At 45.2% G+C, this 23,574-nt stretch overlaps 1 protein-coding gene and 2 long non-coding RNA genes across 3 annotated transcripts; all 3 read right to left on the minus strand.

Moving 5' to 3' along the window:
- Positions 1 to 5,769: 5,769 nt before the first annotated feature.
- LOC110537023 (uncharacterized) lies at positions 5,770 to 11,085 on the minus strand. The gene is made up of 4 exons (XR_002475549.3): positions 10,813 to 11,085; positions 9,938 to 10,002; positions 8,631 to 8,683; positions 5,770 to 8,308 (listed from the first exon to the last, which is right to left on the minus strand). It is a non-coding gene; the product is annotated as an uncharacterized LOC110537023 (long non-coding RNA).
- A 909-nt stretch (positions 11,086 to 11,994) lies between these two features.
- On the minus strand, positions 11,995 to 16,455 carry LOC149979082 (uncharacterized; the record flags this gene model as incomplete). The annotated part of the gene is made up of 3 exons (XM_090191358.1): positions 11,995 to 14,189; positions 14,814 to 15,147; positions 15,374 to 16,455. Coding segments are annotated over 3 exons (1,551 nt in total), but the record flags the coding sequence as incomplete, so codon positions are not given.
- A 4,066-nt stretch (positions 16,456 to 20,521) lies between these two features.
- On the minus strand, positions 20,522 to 22,449 carry LOC149979083 (uncharacterized). The gene is made up of 4 exons (XR_016484895.1): positions 22,071 to 22,449; positions 21,858 to 21,909; positions 21,519 to 21,731; positions 20,522 to 20,774 (listed from the first exon to the last, which is right to left on the minus strand). It is a non-coding gene; the product is annotated as an uncharacterized LOC149979083 (long non-coding RNA).
- Between the last annotated feature and the right edge of the window lie 1,125 nt (positions 22,450 to 23,574).

Genomic DNA, 23,574 nt, shown 5'->3' on the forward strand with positions numbered 1-23,574 from the left:
ATTTCTATGGAAAGTCCCCATATAAATATCAGATTTTAATGAAGTACAGTACCAGTACTAAATAGCTATGACAAAAAACACATTAGTAAGTGCAAACTACCCATGAAGTTTAAATACCAGATTTTGATGGGATATATAGTACAGTAGCTGTACTTGCTAGTGGGATATTATATTATTACCTTTATTTTTATTTAGTCAGTTAAGAACAAATTCTTATTTTCAATGACGGCATTCCAGTTGAAGCTAGTTGAGAGAGGGTTAACTGCCTGTTCAGAGGCAGAACAACAGATTGGTCAGCTTGTCAGCTCAGGGATTTGAACTTGCAACCTTCCGGTTATTAGTCCATGGGCGGCAGAGTAGCCTAGTGGTTAGAGCGTTGGACTAATAACCGGAAGGTTGCAAGTTCAAATCCCTGAGCTGACAAGCTCAGGGAATTGAAAATAAGAATTTGTTCTTAACTGACATCAATCAAATCTGCATGACCTCAGGGCCTGTTCCATGTCTGATGGCTAAACAGACTGTCATGGGAGGACAGTGTCCCCTTTGTGGAAATCTTCTGCTACAGACAAACCTCTAGCACCGAGGTTGTTGTGTAGTCAGTGCACAGACATCTGTTCCTACTGGGGCATGTCTGCTGCAGGCCAATGAATCCAGTAAATAATGGACAGCCAGATGCAACTTGCGGTTGCAGGTTACTTCTGATGTCATCAACCATCCGAGCAAAATCTCTCAACTTGTTCTCTGAGAAATTGAAATCGGGATTTAATTATTAAAAGTCTAAGCTTTTGGAGGGAGCTGACATATGGAATTGTTCTTTATTTTTGGGCTTATTTTTGGGGGATCAGCTTGCAGATATTGTTGAAATTAGCATTCAGACAATATCTTTAAGGAAATCAATCACTCATTTATTAATCACCCATATGCTATTTTGCAAATATATATGTATATATATACAGTACCAGTCAAAAGTTTGGACACACCTACTCAAGGTTTTATCTTTATTTTTACAATTTTCTACATTGTAGAATAATAGTGAAGACATCAAAACCATGAAATAACACATGGAATCATGTCGTAACCAAAAAAGTGTTAAACAAATCAAAATACATTTTATATTTGAGATTCTCCAAAGTAGCCACCCTTTGCCTTAATGACAGTGTTGGGGTTTGTTCCTTGTTCCTTGTCAATCATTGTTGAAATTAGCATTCAGACAATATCTTTAAGGAAATCAATCACTCATTTATTAATGCAATTGCAGACAGAAGTTGACAACAGGAACATAGCACGCATGTTTCCGAGTAAGTTCTGCAAAATAGAAAAGGGTCCGAGTTGTTTTCTTATTCCTACAGCCATATATCTTAGTGATGTCACTGCCTACATCATTACCTTCTACTCACGAGACCAAAACCATGCCTACACAGCTATATAAACACGAGTTTTTGTGTTATCTAAAAGCTTAGCAGTAAATGTCCACTCCCCAAGTTGATTTATAGTGGAATGTCTGACTAGTCTCTTATCTCTTACACTCCCCTGCAGAGTTCTGTGTCACAGTCACACATCTCTCAGACAGTTTCTTTATAAGAGGCAGAGATTAGAAAAGACTGTGGAACAATATTAAACCTTTATAATGAATATATATATTGTTCATCTGTAGTCTATGATCCTACAAATGTAAGGAGAGAGGGGTCTTATAACCCCTCCCCTTCTATTAATACAACATAAGCATAATAAATTATTATAATACATCAAACATTTGATACAGCCCCTATCACGACCCCAAGGTGAACCCCTGACAACAGCTTTGCACACTCTTGGCATTCTCTCAACTAGCTTCAACTGGAATGCATTTCCAACAGTCTTGAAGGAGTTCCCACATAAACTGAGGACTTGTTGGCTGCTTTTCCTTCACTCTGCTGTCCAACTCATCCCAAACCATCTTAATTTGTTTGAGGTTCTTGATTGTGGAGGCCAAGTCCATCACTCTCCTTCTTGGTCAAATAGCCCGTACACAGCCTGGAGGTGTGTTGGGTCATTGTCCTGTTGAAAAACAAATGATAGTCCCAAGCGCAAACCAGATGGAATTGCGTATCGCTGCAGAATGCTGTGGTAGCCATGCTGGTTAAGTGTGCCTTGAATTCTAAATAAATCACAGACTGTGTCACCAGCAAAGCACCCCCACACCTCCTCCATGCTTCACGGTGGGAATCACACATGTGAAGATCATCCCGTTCACCTACTCTGCGTCTCACAAAGACACAGGTGTTGGAACCAAAAATCTCAAATTTGGACTCATCAGACCAAAGGACAGATTTCCACCAGTCTAATGTCCATTGCTAGTGTTTCTTGGCCCAAGCAATTCTCCTCTTCTTATTGGTGTCCTTTAGTAGTGGTTTCTTTGCAGTAATTCAACCACGAAGGCCTGATTCACGCAGTCTCCTCTGAACAGTTGATGTTGAGAGATGTCTGTTACTTTAAGCATTTATTTGGGCTGCAATTTCTGAGGCTGGTAACTCTAATGAACTTATCCTCTGCAGTAGAGGTAACTCTGGGTCTTCCTTTCCTGTGGCGGTCCTCATGAGTGCCAGTTTCATCAGAGGTCTTGATGGTTTTTGCAACTGCACAAAGTTCTTGACATTTCCCGTATTAACTGACCTTCATGTCTTAAAGCAATGATGGACTGTCATTTCTCTTTGATTATTTGAGCTGTTCTTGCCATAATATGGACTTGGTATTTTACCAAATAGGGCTATCTTATGTATACCACCCCTACCTTGTCACAACAGAACTGATTGTCTCAAACACAAATTAATTTATAACAAGGCACACCTGTTCATTGAAATGCATTCCAGGTGACTACCACACGAAGCTGGTTGAGAATGTCAAGAGTGTGCAAAGTTGTCATCAATGCAAAAGGTGTCTATTTTGAAGAATCTCAAATATTTGTTTAACAATTTTTTTGGTTACTACATGATTCCATATGTGTTATTTCATAGTTTTGATGTCTTCACTATTATTCTACAATGTAGAAAATAGTAAAAAATAAAGAAAAACATTGGAATGAGTAGGTGTGTCCAAACTTTTTACTGGTACTGTATGCTTGTAAATTTACCATTAAAAAGAACCATGTGTTTGAGTGTCCATATAGCTGTACCATGATATTTGCGTTGCTACTATGTAACCCTCCAATTGTTCTCGACTATTCCACCCGCTAAAGCCCCTCCCCATCCCAAGTTGGGTTGTCATCCCAGTGACCGGCAGACCACCCCCGTCCTCCAGGATCCCTAGGCCCCCCGAGAGGCCAGGACCTATCCTTCAAAAAAAGAGAACACAGTTCCACCCACAGAACAGAAGCAGATCAATCTCTAAAAGTATTTCCAATGCTCTCACCTCAATTTGCTTTATATATAACTATTCAAATATATATATCTTAACATCATTAACAATTAATATGCGTAATAATGTTGTCAGTTCATACAAATGATTGTTACCTATAACCAGGATTGCCATTGCATTACATTTTTGTTAAGCAATTATTATTTTAGCAAACAATTATTGTGATTCCTACTATATTGTCCCTAACATCCTTGCCCCTAGCAATAGATGTGGGATACATACACACAAACATACTCTTACACACTCTATCCCTTTCCCCCACAATCAACCATAAGCTCAGATGTTCAACAGTTGTTACATCCTAGAGCCCAACTCAAGAAAGGACCTGATTTATGAATGCATTTACAGTTACAGCTGTTTGAGAAACCATGCAAGATTGAGCAAAAAATTTGAGAAATTTGAGAAGTCTTAGGTGATGAAGATCAGATCCACCCCCTTCCCCTGAAAACACACACGCGCTGGTCCTCCTGATCATTCTACCAAGCAACTCTCTGCAGTCAGACATACGGAATTGTTTTAAGATGGTCATACTATGGATCATTTAACAATTTGATTTATAATTTTAGGACCCTTACAGGTATTAAAAATATATATACACAAAAAAAAAATATTGAATTTGGCCTTTACTACTATAACCCAGAGACAGACTGCTCCTGAGGTATTTCCTGATCCTGTCCTCTCACTCTAAAATAACAGTACGTGATTAAGATCATGTGTTGCCACAGACACTCATGCACTGCAGAAAGCCTGAAAAAGCTGAAAGCTCATGTATCATTGATTTTATACAGTAAGTTAGGCAATGGATGTCATAAGTGTGTGTGTGTACAGCATCAAAGTCTACGGGAGCATAACTGGAATCCACATTGTTCAAATGCAGTACCTGAATTACTGTTGACCCCTATGCAATGTGCACTAAAATAACATCAATAATAACATCAGAAATCACAAAACTGCATCATTGTGTGTGCGTGAGCGCGTGTCTGGAATGGATGTTTTCCTTAGGAAAGCTAAAATGTCCTGGGTCTCAGGGGTAGCCGGCTGGTAAAATTATTCTATGAAAGAGCTGGTCCCAGACTCCCAGTGGACCATAACTTACCATGCTACAGTACACAGTGCCTTGAAGTATACAACACATTGCTTTAGCCTTCACCAACAGAGTATGATTTAAAGTCTGGCTTGGAAGGCACCACCCTGACACAGTAATTACTAAGAAGAGGTCAAACACACATCTATAAATTGAACGTTATAACAACTGTCTGATGATAAATTGAATGCAAACTTTCCTATTTGTCTGTGTTTTTTTTCTTTCTTTCTGCAGTGCAGACAATAAAACATTTTCCAACTTAGAATCCTTGGTATTGTTTTGGAAAAGAGAGAGGGGTCCGGAGGAAGGGAGAGAGAGAGAGGCATTTGAAAGCTGGAGCTGCTGATGAGATTAGAATGAGCTGGTCACAGAGACAGACAGCATCAGGGAACGAGGGAGGAAAGGAGGGAGGACTCAGCAGTGGCTCTGCTCTATCTGACCAGACCCTCCTGCCTGTACCCAGATGTCAGGGAATAATGGGCTTTGCATGCATGAACCCAACTTTACCACAACAGCCCAAATCCTGCAGTGGAAGACAGTATCTTCGCCCACAAAATGTACACACCAGTCACACACACATGTGCACGCTCATTCGCACACACAAGGAGAATAGGTATTGAAGAAAGTTCCCAAAATCTAGCTATAGTCCTAAGTTCACATCCATGCAGTTTGGGTATGAAATTGTTTGCCAAGCGTTAGCTCGATTCCGTTTCCTCTTGACAGTATTTTCCATGTGATGCTCCAAAACTTTCCCAGAATATAACAGAACTGCTAATAAGGCCTTTCTATGTGTAAAACTGACCTCGCTATTGAATGAAAGAGGGATTTGATGTCCTTGTGTGGGAGTGTATTACCGTTTTGCCATCGTATCAATGCACAATTCTCCAATGTATCTTGATTCATCCCTGAAAAGCAATCATCTCTGGGTAAGTTTGCTCTGATAAGTTTTTGCACTTAAAATGTATCCTATAGATTAGTTTGCCTGTGTCAGTAGAAAAGTGGTTTGGGGTGGGAAAGATTCATCCAACTATGTTGTAAGTAATATCCTCTTCGACGCCACAGGTTAAAACAATCATGCTTTAGATCTGCTCTGAACTGCTGTCAGTCAGAACTGTTGCCGAGAACTGTCTGCTGATGGCTATAAACCACTGCTTGAAAATGACTTAACTTTTTGCAACAACGTATTCCATGGCGCGGCATGATCAATTTCTCGAACAAAGCACAATTGCACAAGTTTCCCACAACACTGGAAAAACTCCTGCAACATCAACAGATTCAAATAAAAACACACATTTACGAGCTTGCATATTTATTGCACTACTTTTAAAATTGCCAAAAAAAAATACATGGGATACTGTAAGTTAAGTGCATCGTTGTAATAATTTTGCAAAGCTGGCATATCGTGTTTTTTTCCAACCATATACAGTGGTAATTACTGAATACCTGACTCAACACACTACAGCACATCCTGCATATGCTATTCACTTTGCTATGTACAAAATAGCTTACATATTAACTAGTCTGAAAGGAAAGAACTGCAAGAGGAAAAATGTGTAACAAATCAACTCAATGAGGAAGAGAGCAAGCGATCAATAACACTAGAGCATGCTGGTACAAAAAGGTCCCTAGAATAGAGGGAGAATGGAAGACAAAAGAACAACAACATGGGCTTTCAAGTTGGTTATTATCATATTAATATTAGAATCTTTAACTAAATAAATTAACAGGGAAGCAAAGACAAAACTGCAAATACTGACATTACTTTGATGTTTTAAATCTATAGCTAAAAACAATAAAAAGCTTTTTGGTTTTAGTTTGTCTGTTTTATAACAAAGTAAGCTTCTCATCAACATTCATTTACAAAATCATTCAAAAAAATACATAAATTAAAAAGATTGTTCTATTCTAACTTTGCTACATGTGCACCATTTGGAAAATTGTATTCAATTTTTTAAAACAAGATTATATGCATCATGTGATTCCAGTCTCACGTTAACTAACATTAAGTCACACATGACTCTATAGGATTAAGTCATATCCAGCTGGTGAAGGAGATGAGGAAAAGTTGAAACCCTGAACCCAAACCCAAACAGGCTGGGCCTTAAAACACATAGAGTGTGTTCATTCCTTTTAGCATTTAACTCTATGTTTCCATGTGACAAATTCATAACTCACTCGTATGTGTGCAAAATCTCTTAGATCTCCGTTACACACAAACATGCTAGGGGCAGAACTGCACTCTTGGTTTCGAGATTGTCTGTCAATCAAAACACACTTAAGCTTAACATTTTCTAAAAGTGACCAGTGCTGGGTACTACTAGATACATTGTATACCTTTGAATGCACATGTCAGTATTAAAGGGTAACTAGTGTTTTTAACAATTGCAGTTTTGTGATTGCTCCCATCAACATGGTATATCCTCAAATCTTCTCACATGTATCCTCTTTTCCTTTAGTAAAACATTGACCATGATAAAAGTTTATATTTCCTCAAATCTTAAATCCAATGAGAAAGCCGCACAGAAAACAGTGAAAAACTAAGCCAATCCAGACCAAGTTACAACAACCATGACAACAAAGAACCAACACCTTCTTTACTCAGAATGTGAAAGTAAAACAAGAAAACCCATCTCGGCTACCTTTCCAAGGAGCAGATTAAAGTCCAAAATAGCACCAATCATCAGTGTCTCAGTTCCGTGGCAGCATCTCACTCACTTACCACAAGGGAACAATGCATTTCTACTATAGCTACTTCTATAGGCTACATCACAGCGTACATAACTGTCTACACATGGTTTTATACTAGCAACAAACATTCTAAAAATGTTAAAAAGCAAACCTACTTAAAAGCATAAACGTTTAAAATACAAAAACACACTAGGAAGCATTTACTAGCTAACATGGAAAAAGGGGGGACTCTTAGCCTCAGTAAATACTGTAGAGTGTGTAAATATTAAGAGTTTTGAGAATGAGAGAAGAATGAGAGCTGAAGGGTGTGAATCACCCGAAGAGCAGAGCAATTAGGACTGTTAAAAAGTAAAATCTTGAACCTAACGTTTGAATGGTTCCGCTTCGAGGTGCAACCACTCCCTTCCAAGACGTTGAAGAGTGTGTTTTGTAGAGATAATGATACAGGTCTAGGCCTAGCTTAATACTGTGTTAAGGAGCGATCACATACTGCAGTTGAGTGTGTGAACAGTGCAGAGAACTGAGTGAGTGTTAAAACATAAATAGGAGGATAATGCTGCTGTTTGAACTGTGATTTGTTCTGTGGCAGAGTGGATGACATGCTGCTGCTTGTCAGTTACTGTACTCAGCCCACAAGGGGCCACCTGTAGAATTCGTAAACGTAGACGTGGGTCTCTGCTAGCCTGGTTCCAGATCTGTTTGGGCAGTCACCAAAGCCATGGAAGACAGCACAAACAGACCTGGGATCAGGCTAGGTCTCTGCTGTTGGAGACTGTTATTACATTGCTTTGTGTCATTCGGCTTTTCCTCTCCTTCCTGAAAACAAACATATCATCAAGGCTTAGAGTCCCTAACAAGCTACTGAATATCTATCTAATGTGTTAATAAATCACAGAAATAGACAGAGAAGGTATGAAACTTCAGAGTCATCATGATGTCATCTATACCCCCCCTTTCCCTTCCCCCCAAGAAAGGTTAGACATGATTACAAAAATCAGAAATTAAAATACTTTTTTTTTTCTCCCATTTGTTCTTTATGATGACAGTGTTTTGTTTCTCCCAGGAAGGAGTGAAGGGAAGGACCGGTGAGTTGTTTTGTTGCTGCTCCCCTTTGGTCCGACCGACAGTGACCTGCAGTCTTTTCTGTGAAAGAAAGGAAAAAGTCAATTCAAAATTTTAGACATGATAACATAATCGACAACGACTGCTCGTGTGGATACTCTAGGTTGAGACTTCATCCTGACTTCTTCATCCTGAAGAATCTTCTGTAAATTCAGCTATATGTAGATTTAGGGTCTGACAACATAATACTAGGAAACCTTTTTAACCACAATTTAGCCTAGGCTAGAGCAGGTTTCTCAGGATGTGTATCAGCTGTTAGAACGAGATAATGACACCTTTACAGTCCATTAAATAATACAGTAGCACTGCACTGTCATTCATTAATAGACTTGGCTGTTCTTACCTCAGGGGAGCCATCATAGCCTGTTAATTTCAGTCTGTGGGTTAAACTGGTACCTAAGAGCAAGAGAGACAAGCATGAAATATAACTATTTGATTCATGAACAACAGTGAGTCAGTGATCCCTAGCTGCAATTCATTACCCTAGAACTCACAACGAGACAAGCCAATACGGAAACAGAAAAGACAATAAGGGATCTGAGAAAACACATTTACGGTTGCTTAAGCTAGCATCATATTATAAAGTAGACTATAACTGTTAGGCCTACTCCTGGGCAATCCATGTTCTGAATCCAAATGCTCAAAGCAGACTCAAGGGGATCTTTATGACCAAACAGTTCAACTCAGCTCTTGCAATATTGAACTAGAATGCAGGACGACACACAAACATTGGAAAATCATTTTCTAGGACAGAGAAAAATGTCATGTAAAACAACTGAACTAGCCCTTCCTAGAATTTTCACATAACTTGAACTCAATACTACTGGAGAGAATCTGCCCTCCTAACTCCTTCCGTCTTACCGCAACTTAGTAGTTTAACATGACTTAGTAGTTTAACATGACTTAGTAGTTTAACATGACTTAGTAGTTTAACATGACTTAGTAGTTTAAATGCACATGTTACATTTACAGTACAGTAAAGTAGAGGCAGTAGGGAAGGCCACCTGTTTAAAACAGACTGTCTTTTCCACTTCCCAGACTGCAGCTTGGAGCGCCTCCAGGCAACACCAGTCAAACGAGGTCACATTTTTCCCCCAGCGGCAGTCCACTGCATTGAGGCTGTCTCGAACTCACTGAACCCACAGGCAGCCTTGAGCTAGCATAGACAGTGCTGCTGCATCGGAGCCATGGACTTATATAACTGGTCAGAGGCCTGCTCAATGCTGAGTGGTAGTGACGATACTGTACCAGCTAAAGCTGTGATTGGGTCATAAATACCGGTATATCACTGATTGGACAAGGGAAGGCACGCTTATATCATTACAGCATCTGATTGGTGATGGTTCAGTGTGATGTTCTGATTTGGTTATAGGTTCCTTCTCCATTGGTTAGATTAGGATATGATACTTGCCATGGATCATAATACTTACCATGGATTGTTTAAAATGCAGATTATATTGCCAATAGCAATACTGTTCCCATATAGTCTTGAATACACAGACAATACATAGAGCAAATTATGATAAAACAATATAGTAACAAGTCAAAGCAATAGCCTAGAGCTACATGTGGCAATATATTGATTTTAATGATCCTATCTATGGTTAAGTTGAGATCTGTGAATTTTAACAGGGCAACATCAAATTTTACCTTGATTATCTGCAAGAGCCGCATTTCTACTGCATAGTCAGTCTGGCATCAGGGCAAGTGTGGGACTGCGAGATAAAAAAAAATATATATATATACATATACACACACACACAAATGTTTTATCATGTTTATCACTACAGACATAATTGAATAAGCATCAAGCATTCAGTGACAGTCAGTATACATTAAATAAACGGCATCTCAATGCACAATAATGCGCCATGCAGTAAAAACGTATTATTAAATACACGTTTGCAGAAAGCAGACAAAAATGACTTCATCTTTTTCACTAAAAAAAGATGTAGCTAGTAAAAACAGCAAGCTGCCTTGCGGGGAGAGAACCCCATACACGGCTGCGTTGACCCAACTGCCCCCGTCTAAAAACAGATTCATGCAATCCCTGAATGAGCACCTGCCGGTGCTTCACAAATGTATCATTCAACAGCAATACACCTCGCTACATTGTGATTGTTACAGTTAATATCGTAATGTGTCAAGTAACATAATATTACAAATATAGCTAGCTATTAAATTAAAATACCAATGCTGCTGCATAAACTTGGTGGTTTGCAAGCAATAATCTAGCGTTTACGTCAAGCAAATTGTACTTTCCGTCTTTGCTAGCCTCTCAAACAAAGAAAGGGGGTTGCATTCAGTCTACGCCTGAAGCTGCTAGCTAGGGTTGGCTCGCACCAAAATGCCATGCCAGCTTGGCAGCTCGCTAGTTAGCTAACCACATAGCTAGCTAGCTAACGTAGCTAGACCGGTAAAAATAAAACACGTCTGCTAACACACAATTATGCTGCTACTGGCTAGCCAGCTAACCAGATTCGACAAGTAACATCGAACAGCTCATTGTAATTAAATGTACTTACAGATTGAAGCCCAGTTATACTAAAGTAATGTCCATTAGTTCGCTAGCCAGCTAGCGGTGGGGAGGCCAGCTGGCGCTGATGAAGTTTCAATTTTACTGGCACAATGTTGCATACGTGAAGCTCGTAAAAACGGCAAACAGCCTTGCGGGGACAGAACCCCATATACGGCTGCGTTGACCCAACTGCCACCGTCTTTAACTAACTAGCTTGCTGTTGGCTCGGGGCCAGGCCCCCCATTACGTCTGCAGTAGTGTACAGTCAGACTGCTCGGTGCTTACTCGGCAGTCTGCGGTAACTCAAGGTCCCCCTCTGTCTGGGAGAGACAGCTTCTCCAATCAGAGCGAAGGCCGGTGGAGCCAACCTCTAAACATTGTGGGGATTCGATGAATCTTGCCCGGACGCCATTGTAAGCGTGTTTTGCACCGGCTGAAAGTTGACTCCATTGAGTTCGAAACCGGGTTGCTTCCAGGGCGTGAATTTAGTGCCAAACTCTGTCCGATGGAGAAATCGGCTCAAAACAAACGTGACGTAATTAAGCACGTGTAGTAATGAGCAGGATTCGGTGTTTTCACATGCAAAAGTGCCTTCCCAAAGAAAACTATTTTAAAAATCCAAACATAAATTCTATGGAAAATGGTATGAAAATATTGTATGTTTCTGGACGATGTACCATGTTGACAACATGACAGAGCGGCGCAGATTACTGTTCCATTTGACAATGTCGCTCCTCCCTCACCGCTTTTGCTCAGTCACGTCACGGGCCATAGACCAATACCCCGCGGCTCAGCATAATCGAATTCGAAAATTAGGTGCACTAGATTTAGTAAAAAATGGGGGTGGTGTAGATAGGCCTACCACTGAAACCCTACTAGTAGGAGGCTGTACTAAAACCATAGATATGTAAATGTAGGATATGTCCCAATTATCTATCCTTCTTCCCAAACGGTGTTCACTTCCCTTCACTGATTTGATAGGAAATTACTGATATATAGTGGGAACTCCTACAAGTCCATGTCATGCCTCCACCAATCCAATGATTTTAGATTTGTGGTAAATAGTGAATGAGGGCACAACTCGGGGAAAATGCACTATTATTGGGAAGCACCAGTAGATTCCATTGTCTGTTTCTTGTAGTGAATAACGGAAGTATTACATACCAAAATCGTGACCGTGCACATGGTATTTATTTTATATATTTTTTTATTTAACTTGCAAGTCAGTTAAGAACAAATTATTATTTACAATGGCGGCCTATCTCGGCCAAACCCTAACGAAGCTGGTCCAACTGTGCAAATCAAATACACCTGTGTAATTCACCCAGACTGGACCCTGGATGTGGATTCCCTTGAATGTCCACTACCAACGGAAGCTCTACCACTTCTTCCCTGGAAGATAATGCACTTCAATTATTCCCTATATTTTTACTTAATTGGTTCCTGATTACACTTAATTACAGATTACAGTATTCAGTTTATCATCACAATTAGTGGTTCGGAGTTATCCACAAAAACGTTTACGACAATCTACCATTGCATGTTCATAATCAGAGACAGACATTACTAGTGATGAGTTCATACTGGCTTAAAACATTGACTGGCAAGTAATACCTCTCATGCACAGTGTTTATTTCACATCTTTAAGGCAGAACAGAAACAGCTGGAAAACCCCTGATTAATTTAAAAGCACAGGGTCTATAAAAGTGAATTCCTTTACATCCCTATTCAACATGGACCAAAAGAAGAGTGGAACTGCATAAGGGCTGACTGTGAGAGCGTGGAATATTTATGTAGTGAGGTCACCTAGTAACATGCAGCGTGGTCTCTTCGATCTCACTGCCTCTCTATGCTGCTTGGAAATGAAACATCTGCACATTCCTCCCCCATCCCCCCGACACACCACACAGCAAAAAAAGACTACACTCAAATACTGAAGTTTTCATTACACTTTTAAGGCTTTTGAGATCATGTGTCCTCTTAATTTCTGTTGAGACTAACTAAGATGATATCCGTTCCATTCAAAAACTTTGTAACATATTTCTTATGTGAACATAAGGTTCTGTATAGGTGGTCTGCAAGAAGCAGTGTTTAGTGTGCAGCAGGACTGTTCTACACTAGTCCAGCAGTGTTTAGTGTGCAGCAGGACTGTTCTACACTAGTCCAGCAGTGTTTAGTGTGCAGCAGGACTGTTCTACACTAGTCCAGTTTCAAGACCCTCTGACCATTCTTATGCATTTCTTCTACTTTTCTATACTCACTTTTCTATAATGTAGCAAGACATAACACTAAAGGAGACATTAACGTATACAATTGTATTCACATGAGCTATATAATAGCTACGTTAGTTTGAACAGTGGCTGCAGAACATAATAAATCCTTGAAATTGGACTCATGATCTGTGCACGGTTTCTGTGAGTTTGTCACTTGTACATGTATTAAATGAGAGGTTTCTTTGCAGAGCCATTTGAAAATATATGTCCTGTATCTTCAGGTAGCATGAAATAAAGAAACAAGTGTTGACATCACTGTGGTGTCAATCAAGCTGGGTCTTGTTCATACACCAAGAAAGAAAAACTGTAAATGCTCGGGGAATACACCCCTTCCAGTATATCTGATCTACATTCAAATAAACATATATACAATGCTAATTTTAAGTCAATGGTTTCTGATTTAAACGTAAAAAATGCTTCAAATAAAAACACAAATCTGAATGTGAAAGTCCCTGAGTAAACTGCCAAACTCTCCAATGTAGAAGAGTGAGTTAACATTGATTTCAAGTATTCTGCTTGTATGCAGATGGAGAAAAATGACCATACATGTCTAGCTTTGTGAGGTTTTAAAAAATATAACCAAATAAATATATTTTAGAATATATAGATTACCCAAAAGGCTAGAAGATATGATTGGGGTGAAAGAGCCCAAAATGTAATCATCCAATATGGGACATTGGCAAAGCTTCTAGGTGCCAGTTTGGACAAAACATTTATGATTTGAAGATTCTTTTTCACTTTGTTTGTGTTCCCTGTTGCCATCTTGTGGCCAAATCTATTCACTGCAAGCATGAAACAGCATAATCACAAGCAGAGACATAATTTTACAGCTACATACACAAACATACGTGCAAAGAACCCTGATTTTTCTCAAGCGCAATCTTTCAAGGATTTCTTAACATTTTGTTTTCCGGTTTGATTTAAACCGAGAGTGACTTCCGTTTCTCCTTTCACTTCCTCCTCCTTCCTCCCCCTCTCATCCCTCACTTCCCTCAACCTCAGTGAAGATGTCACTGAAGAAGTACTGGGACACGTTGAGGGGTTCCTCACCTGCTGAACAGCTGTCTACACAGGGAGACGTAATGGCCTGGGTGGCTGGTACCTGAGAAGGCTAGTGGAGAGAGAGATGGGGAGGGAGAGAGAGATGGGGAGGGAGAGAGGGATGGGGAGAAAGAGAGAGAGATGGGGAGGGAGAGAGAGATGGGGAGGGAGAGAGAGATGGGGAGGGAGAGAGATGGGGAGGGAGAGAGATGGGGAGGGAGAGAAAGAGAGAGAGAGAGGGGGAGGGAGAGAGAGGGGGAGGGAGAGAGAGAAAGAGAGAGAGATGGGGAGGGAGAGAGAGATGGGGAGGGAGAGATGGGGAGGCAGAGAGAGAAAGAGAGAGAGATGGGGAGGGAGAGAGAGAAAGAGAGAGAGATGGGGAGGGAGAGAGAGATGTTGAGGGAGTGAGAGATGGGGAGGGAGAGAGAGAAAGAGAGAGAGATGGGGAGAGAGCGAGAAAGAGAGAGAGATGGGGAGGGAGAGAGAGATGTTGAGGGAGTGAGAGATGGGGAGGGAGAGAGATGGGGAGGGAGAGAGAGAAAGAGAGAGAGCGGGAGAGAGAGTAGGACAGAAGCACAATAATAATTCTGTGTCTGATCGTACAAGATTATTCCCACAATGGTAGATCAATGTTTTTGTGTTCAGTGCAATTTTGCAGAGGTAAAATATCACCACATGTTGTCCATCTCTTTACCTTGGTAGCTGTAGTACATTGGGAAGTACTGGGATCTGGGTCTGAGTGGAAGGCCTGGACATCAGAGGGCTGTTCCCAGGTCACCCTGGGGGAACTGTCTGGCCTAGTGACCGTTCTGGTGAAACTAATGGTGGTGTTTCTGGTGGAGGGGGCAGGCGTGGTTCTGGTGGTGGAGGGGGCTGGCGCCGCCCGTTTCCCCCCTGGCCGGGTGGTGTTGACCTGGGGTCTCTGAGGGGCTGCTCTGGGCCCTCGAGGAGGGGCAAAGGGGGCAGCTGCAGGGGTGCTGGTTTTATTGGACATGAAAGAAAGAAATCCTATGGGTCTTCTACCAGGCCTATAGAGGGAAGGAATATTAAAGGATTTAAATCAATAATTATTCCTAATCAATCAATCTAATCAATGGAAGACATTAACCGAATGTGTCCTGTCAATCAACAACTATAATTCAACATGAGGTCCTTTCAACTACTTGAGATTTCATATGTTATTGAGGAGTTTACAAGTAATAGATAGTACAAACTGAGACAGATGGAGAGATTGACAGGTATTAGAATCTTCACCTGCTCAAGGGGCCACTCGTAGCCAGTGGTGTCATTTGACAGACAGCCTGAGACTCTGCCCCTGACCTACGGTCCTCCATCTCGCCCCCTCCAGTGGGCGTGTCCTCCTCTGTCTCTGGGAGGTCTAAACGGCCCACAATCTCCTGCTCCTCAGCCGCCACCTCTCCTGATGCTGTTCCTGTGTCGGAGGGACCTGGCTGGGCTGGGGGGCTGGGGGCTGTGGAGTGGTCCGTCTCTGGGGTGGTGGCGGTATGGTCTGGAGGCTGTGGGGTGGTCCGTCTCTGGGATCGTGGTATGGTCTGGGGTGGAGGCTGTGGGGTGGTCCGTCTCTGGGATGGTGGTATGGTCTGGGGTAGAGGCTGTGGGGTGGTCCGTCTCTGGGATGGTGGTATGGTCTGGGGTAGAGGCTGTGGGGTGGTCCGTCTCTGGTATGGTGGTATGGTCTGGGGTGGAGGCTGTGGGGTGGTCCGTCTCTGGGATGGTGGTATGGTCTGGGGTGGAGGCTGTCTTATGGTCCGTCTCTGGGATGGTGGTATAGTCTGGGGTAGAGGCTGTGGGGTGGTCCGTCTCTGGGATGGTGGTATGGTCTGGGGTAGAGGCTGTGGGGTGGTCCGTCTCTGGGATAGAGAGATGGGGAGGGAGAGAGAGATGGGGAGGGAGAGAGATGGGGAGGGAGAGAGATGGGGAGGGAGAGAAAGAGAGAGAGAGGGGGAGGGAGAGAGAGGGGGAGGGAGAGAGAGAAAGAGAGAGAGATGGGGAGGGAGAGAGAGATGGGGAGGGAGAGATGGGGAGGCAGAGAGAGAAAGAGAGAGAGATGGGGAGGGAGAGAAAGAGAGAGAGATGGGGAGGGAGAGAGAGATGTTGAGGGAGTGAGAGATGGGGAGGGAGAGAGAGATGGGGAGGGAGAGAGAGAAAGAGAGAGAGATGGGGAGAGAGAGCGAGAAAGAGAGAGAGATGGGGAGGGAGAGAGAGATGTTGAGGGAGTGAGAGATGGGGAGGGAGAGAGATGGGGAGGGAGAGAGAGAAAGAGAGAGAGAGTAGGACAGAAGCACAATAATAATTCTGTGTCTGATCGTACAAGATTATTCCCACAATGGTAGATCAATGTTTTTGTGTTCAGTGCAATTTTGCAGAGGTCCGCCTCTGGGATGGTGGTATGGTCTGGGGTAGAGGCTGTGGGGTGGTCCGCCTCTGGGATGGTGGTATGGGGTGGTCCGTCTCTGGGATGGTGGTATGGTCTGGGGTAGAGGCTGTGGGGTGGTCCGTCTCTGGGATGGTGGTGGTGGTATGGTCTGGGGTGGAGGCTGTCTTATGGTCCGTCTCTGGGATGGTGGTATGGTCTGGGGTAGAGGCTGTGGGGTGGTCCGTCTCTGGGATGGTGGTATGGTCTGGGGTGGAGGCTGTCTTATGGTCCGTCTCTGGGATGGTGGTATGGTCTGGGGTGGAGGCTGTGGGGTGGTCCGCCTCTGGGATGGTGGTATGGTCTGGGGTAGAGGCTGTGGGGTGGTCCGTCTCTGGGATGGTGGTATGGTCTGGAGGCTGTGGGGTGGTCCATCTCTGGGATGGTGGTATAGTCTGGGGTAGAGGCTGTGGGGTGGTCCGTCTCTGGGATGGTGGTATGGTCTGGGGTAGAGGCTGTGGGGTGGTCCGTCTCTGGGATGGTGGTATAGTCTGGGGTAGAGGCTGTGGGGTGGTCCGTCTCTGGGATGGTGGTATGGTCTGGGGTAGAGGCTGTGGGGTGGTCCGTCTCTGGGATGGTGGTGGTGGTATGGTCTGGGGTGGAGGCTGTCTTATGGTCCGTCTCTGGGATGGTGGTATGGTCTGGGGTAGAGGCTGTGGGGTGGTCCGTCTCTGGGATGGTGGTATGGTCTGGAGGCTGTGGGGTGGTCCATCTCTGGGATGGTGGTATAGTCTGGGGTAGAGGCTGTGGGGTGGTCCGTCTCTGGGATGGTGGTATGGTCTGGGGTAGAGGCTGTGGGGTGGTCCGTCTCTGGGATGGTGGTATAGTCTGGGGTAGAGGCTGTGGGGTGGTCCGTCTCTGGGATGGTGGTATGGTCTGGGGTAGAGGCTGTGGGGTGGTCCGTCTCTGGGATGGTGGTATGGTCTGGAGTGGAGACTGTAGGGTGGTCCGTCTCTGGGATGGTGGTATGGTCTGGAGTGGAGACTGTAGGGTGGTCCGTCTCTGGGATGGTGGTATGGTCTGGGGTAGAGGCTGTGGGGTGGTCCGTCTCTGGGATGGTGGTATAGTCTGGGGTAGAGGCTGTGGGGTGGTCCGTCTCTGGGATGGTGGTATGGTCTGGGGTATAGGCTGTGGGGTGGTCCGTCTCTGGGATGGTGGTGGTGGTATGGTCTGGGGTGGAGGCTGTCTTATGGTCCGTCTCTGGGATGGTGGTGGTGGTGGTATGGTCTGGGGTAGAGGCTGTGGGGTGGTCCGTCTCTGGGATGGTGGTATGGTCTGGGGTAGAGGCTGTGGGGTGGTCCGTCTCTGGGATGGTGGTATGGTCTGGAGTGGAGACTGTAGGGTGGTCCGTCTCTGGGATGGTGGTATGGTCTGGGGTAGAGGCTGTGGGGTGGTCCGTCTCTGGGATGGTGGTATGCTCTGGGGTAGAGGCTGTCTTATGGTCCGTCTCTGGGATGGTGGTGGTGGTATGGTATGGGGTAGAGGCTGTGGGGTGGTCCGTCTCTGGGATGGTGGTGGTGGTATGGTCTGGGGTGGAGGCTGTCTTATGGTCCGTCTCTGGGATGGTGGTATGGTCTGGGGTAGAGGCTGTGGGGTGGTCCGTCTCTGGGATGGTGGTATAGTCTGGGGTAGAGGCTGTGGGGTGGTCCGTCTCTGGGATGGTGGTATGGTCTGGGGTAGAGGCTGTGGGGTGGTCCGTCTCTGGGATGGTGGTATAGTCTGGGGTAGAGGCTGTGGGGTGGTCCGTCTCTGGGATGGTGGTATGGTCTGGGGTAGAGGCTGTGGGGTGGTCCGTCTCTGGGATGGTGGTATGGTCTGGAGTGGAGACTGTAGGGTGGTCCGTCTCTGGGATGGTGGTATGGTCTGGAGTGGAGACTGTAGGGTGGTCCGTCTCTGGGATGGTGGTATGGTCTGGGGTAGAGGCTGTGGGGTGGTCCGTCTCTGGGATGGTGGTATAGTCTGGGGTAGAGGCTGTGGGGTGGTCCGTCTCTGGGATGGTGGTATGGTCTGGGGTAGAGGCTGTGGGGTGGTCCGTCTCTGGGATGGTGGTGGTGGTATGGTCTGGGGTGGAGGCTGTCTTATGGTCCGTCTCTGGGATGGTGGTGGTGGTGGTATGGTCTGGGGTAGAGGCTGTGGGGTGGTCCGTCTCTGGGATGGTGGTATGGTCTGGGGTAGAGGCTGTGGGGTGGTCCGTCTCTGGGATGGTGGTATGGTCTGGAGTGGAGACTGTAGGGTGGTCCGTCTCTGGGATGGTGGTATGGTCTGGGGTAGAGGCTGTGGGGTGGTCCGTCTCTGGGATGGTGGTATGCTCTGGGGTAGAGGCTGTCTTATGGTCCGTCTCTGGGATGGTGGTGGTGGTATGTGGTAGAGGCTGTGGGGTGGTCCGTCTCTGGGATGGTGGTATGGTCTGGGGTGGAGGCTGTGGGGTGGTCCGTCTCTGGGATGGTGGTATAGTCTGGGGTAGAGGCTGTGGGGTGGTCCGTCTCTGGGATGGTGGTATGGTCTGGGGTAGAGGCTGTGGGGTGGTCCGTCTCTGGGATGGTGGTGGTGGTATGGTCTGGGGTGGAGGCTGTCTTATGGTCCGTCTCTGGGATGGTGGTGGTGGTATGGTCTGGGGTAGAGGCTGTGGGGTGGTCCGTCTCTGGGATGGTGGTATGGTCTGGGGTAGAGGCTGTGGGGTGGTCCGTCTCTGGGATGGTGGTATGGTCTGGAGTGGAGACTGTAGGGTGGTCCGTCTCTGGGATGGTGGTATGGTCTGGAGTGGAGACTGTAGGGTGGTCCGTCTCTGGGATGGTGGTATGGTCTGGGGTAGAGGCTGTGGGGTGGTCCGTCTCTGGGATGGTGGTATAGTCTGGGGTAGAGGCTGTGGGGTGGTCCGTCTCTGGGATGGTGGTATGGTCTGGGGTAGAGGCTGTGGGGTGGTCCGTCTCTGGGATGGTGGTGGTGGTATGGTCTGGGGTGGAGGCTGTCTTATGGTCCGTCTCTGGGATGGTGGTGGTGGTATGGTCTGGGGTAGAGGCTGTGGGGTGGTCCGTCTCTGGGATGGTGGTATGGTCTGGGGTAGAGGCTGTGGGGTGGTCCGTCTCTGGGATGGTGGTATGGTCTGGAGTGGAGACTGTAGGGTGGTCCGTCTCTGGGATGGTGGTATGGTCTGGGGTAGAGGCTGTGGGGTGGTCCGTCTCTGGGATGGTGGTATGCTCTGGGGTAGAGGCTGTCTTATGGTCCGTCTCTGGGATGGTGGTGGTGGTATGGTCTGGGGTAGAGGCTGTGGGGTGGTCCGTCTCTGGGATGGTGGTATGGTCTGGGGTGGAGGCTGTGGGGTGGTCCGCCTCTGGGATGGTGGTATGGTCTGAGGTGGAGGCTGTCTTATGGTCCGCCTCTGGGATGGTGGTATAGTCTGAGGTGGATGCTGACACAGCGTCCTTGGCTAGGACCGAACAACTGGGCTGTTTCCTTACTGCTGTGTTAGGTCTGATCTGCAGTTTGTCTAGGTCACACAGACAGAACTAAATGAAAAACATATTACACAATACAATAGATGGATGGAAGGATGGATGAATAGATGGATGGATGGATAGAAGGATGAAATAATGGATGGATTCAAGGATGGATGGATAGATGGTTGGATGGAAGGATGGATGGATAGAAGAATGGATGGACAGAAGGATGGATGATGGACGGAAAGATAGAAGGCTGGATGGATAGAAGAATGGATGGATTGATAAAAGGATGGATTGATAGGATAGGATAGAAGAATGGATGGATTGATAGGATAGGATAGAAGAATGGATGGATTGATAGAAGGATGGATGAATGAATGGATAGACAGAAGGATGGATGGATAGAAGAATGGATGGATGGATAAAAGGATGGATGAATGGAGGGCATTGAATGAACAAACAAACAATGGAAAACATGTCTGTTAAACATTGTATTAGATGTACAACTACTGTGTATTCTGTGCCCACCTCTCCTGGCTCTTTCCTCTTAAAAGGAGGATCTATGTCCTCCCTAGTCTCCACGTCAGCCATGGAGTCTTCTGAGAGATTGGCTGAGGCACACACATCTACTGGGCCTGCTGTGGAGCCAGACTCCACTTCGTTGATACTGGTGTATGTGGGTTGAGGGACGACCTCATCAAATGACATGGGCTCAGGGGCTTTACAGAGGATACCAGCATACCCTTCCTCCAAACCACCTCCAGGACCAACAATATCACTGCTGAAGGAGTGGAGGCATATGTCAGGTGACGAGAAACCGAGAGCACAAAAGAGAGAGATGGCGAGAGAGAGAGATAACGTACATTCATATGGTATATAAATTCAGTGGTGGAAAAAGTACTCAATTCTCATACTTTAGTAAAAGTAAAGGAAATGACTCAAGTAAAAGTGAAAATCACCCAGTAAAATACTACTTGAGTAAAAGTCTAAAAGTATTTGGTTTTAAATATACTTTAATATCAAAAGTAAATGTAATTGCAAAAATGTACTTAAGTATCAAAAGTAAAAGTATGAATAATTTCAAATTCCTTATATTAAGAAAACCAGATGGCACAATTGTTCATGTTTTTTAAATTTACGGATAGCCAGGGGCACACTCCAACACTCAGACATCATTCAAAAACAAAGCATTTGTGTTTTGTGTGTCCGACAGATCAGAGGTAGTAGGGATGACCAGGGATGTTCTCTTGATAAGTGCGTGTCCTGCTAGGCATTCAAAATGTAACAAGTACTTTTGGGTGTCAGGGTAAATGTATGGATTAAAAAGTACATCCTTTTCTTTACGAATGTAGTGAAGTAAAAGTAAAAGTTGTCATAAATATAAATAGTAAAGTACTGATACCCCCCAAAAACTTCTTAAGTAGTACTTTAAAGTATTTGAAGTACTTTACACCACTGGATAAATTGCATCTGGGGGGGAAACTAAGTGGACCGGGTTTGTGATGACTGACAGACAGGCACTAACCTCTGCTGCAGTTGAGAGCATGCGTCTGCGACCGGTGGAAAAGAGAGGGGCTCGGAGAGGATCTAAAACGTACAGCCATTCTCCTCCTCCATGGGGAAGAAAGGGGTTTCAGTCAGGGAGAGGATGAAGATGGGCTCATCAGGGTCTGGCTGGGCCGGGTCCAACAGAACAGTTGATCCAGAACTTTCTGAATGCTGTGTGATGAGAGCATCACTTTGTTGAGAGAAGAAGATTTCCTCCGTGAGGAGAGATGTCAATCCAAACATCAGACACACATTTCTGGAGCACATTTCCACATGCAACCAGACATCTGTGGTAGGAATACAATTAATGAATTACCTGGGTAGCATCAATGATGTCAGTAAGGGGGGTGAATCAGCTGTATTTCCTCCTATGAATACAAACATCAAAGGCACACAGATCAGACACACATTCTAAAAGCACATTACAGTAACGCAACCGGAAGACAATCAGCCATTTTTATTGGAACACATTGAATTGTAAAATAGCGCTTATGGCTAAACTAATAGCTGATATTTATAATAACTTTACCTGAGTAACATCAATGATGTCAGTAAGGGGGATGACTTGGTGAATCTGTTGTATTTCCATGGGAACCTCATCAGCCTCCTCTGGTGTTTGAACTTCAGCGCAATGTCTCTGGACCTCAGAGCTGGGCCTTGTAGCCTCAACATGTGGTATCTGGACCTCAGAGCTGGGCCTTGTAGCCTCAACATGTGGTATCTGGACCTCAGAGCTGGGCCTGGTAGCCTCAACATGTGGTATCTGGACCTCAGAGCTGGGCCTGGTAGCCTCAACATGTGGTATCTGGACCTCAGAGCTGGGCCTGGTAGCCTCAACATGTGGTATCTGGACCTCAGAGCTGGGCCTGGTAGCCACAACATGTGGTATCTGGACCTCAGAGCTGGGCCTGGTAGCCTCAACATGTGGTATCTGGACCTCAGAGCTGGGCCTGGTAGCCTCAACATGTGGTATCTGGACCTCAGAGCTGGGCCTGGTAGCCTCAACATGTGGTATCTGGACCTCAGAGCTGGGCCTGGTAGCCTCAACATGTGGTATCTGGACCTCAGAGCTGGGCCTGGTAGCCTCAACATGTGGTATCTGAACCTCAGAGCTGGGCCTGGTAGTCTCAACATGTGGTATCTGGACCTCAGAGCTGGGCCTGGTAGCCTCAACATGTGGTATCTGGGCTACAGGGCAGTTTTTGCTTTCTGGTACCTGGGATGAAGTGTGTGTGGCGGCTCTAGCGGTGCGACCCAGGTTGGGTTTGGGTTTAGGTAAACGGGCTCTGCGGGTTGGAGGACCAGTCTGTTTGGGTCACACCACCAGTCTGATGTTCCTAACTAAGACCCTACAGCACTGAGGGAGGAGGAAGTATATTCCTTTGGGCCATCGCAACCTTTCTCCTCTTCTGATGACCTCAGCGGTGACTCTTGGACTGGGGCTCTGGTTCTGCGTGTACCTGGGCCTGGCTGCTCAAGATTTGAGATGGGCTGTAGTTCTGAGAGTGTATTTGTGATTGTATCCAGAGTTGGCTGGGGTGGTTCTGACTGTGTGGTGGTATCCAGTTTGGGCTGGGGTGGTTCTGACTGTGTGGTGGTATCCAGTGTTGGCTGGGGTGGTTCTGACTGTGTGGTGGTATCCAGCGTTGGCTGGGGTGGTTCTGACTGTGTGGTGGTATCCAGTGTGGGCTGGGGTGCTTCTGACTGTGTGGTGATATTTAGTGTGGGCTGGGGTAGTTCTGACTGTGTGGTGGTATTTAGTGTGGGCTGGGGTGGTTCTGACTGTGTGGTGGTATTTAGTGTGGGCTGGGGTAGTTCTGACTGTGTGGTGGTATTTAGTGTGGGTTGGTCTGGTTCTGTGTGCGTAGTAATATTTTGTGTACACTGTGGCTTTGAATGGGCTACTCTGGTCCTCTGAATGGGCTGTGGTTATCTGTGTGTGATGATATTTGCAGTGCGCTGTGGCTTGGAGTGTGTGGTACTTCTCTGTTTGGGCTGTGGTTCTGACTCTGTGGTAATACTCTCAGTAGACA

Source organism: Oncorhynchus mykiss, chromosome 12, assembly GCF_057628025.1.
Source record: "Oncorhynchus mykiss isolate SJ-2025 chromosome 12, ASM5762802v1, whole genome shotgun sequence".
NCBI classification, from domain to species: domain Eukaryota; kingdom Metazoa; phylum Chordata; class Actinopteri; order Salmoniformes; family Salmonidae; genus Oncorhynchus; species Oncorhynchus mykiss.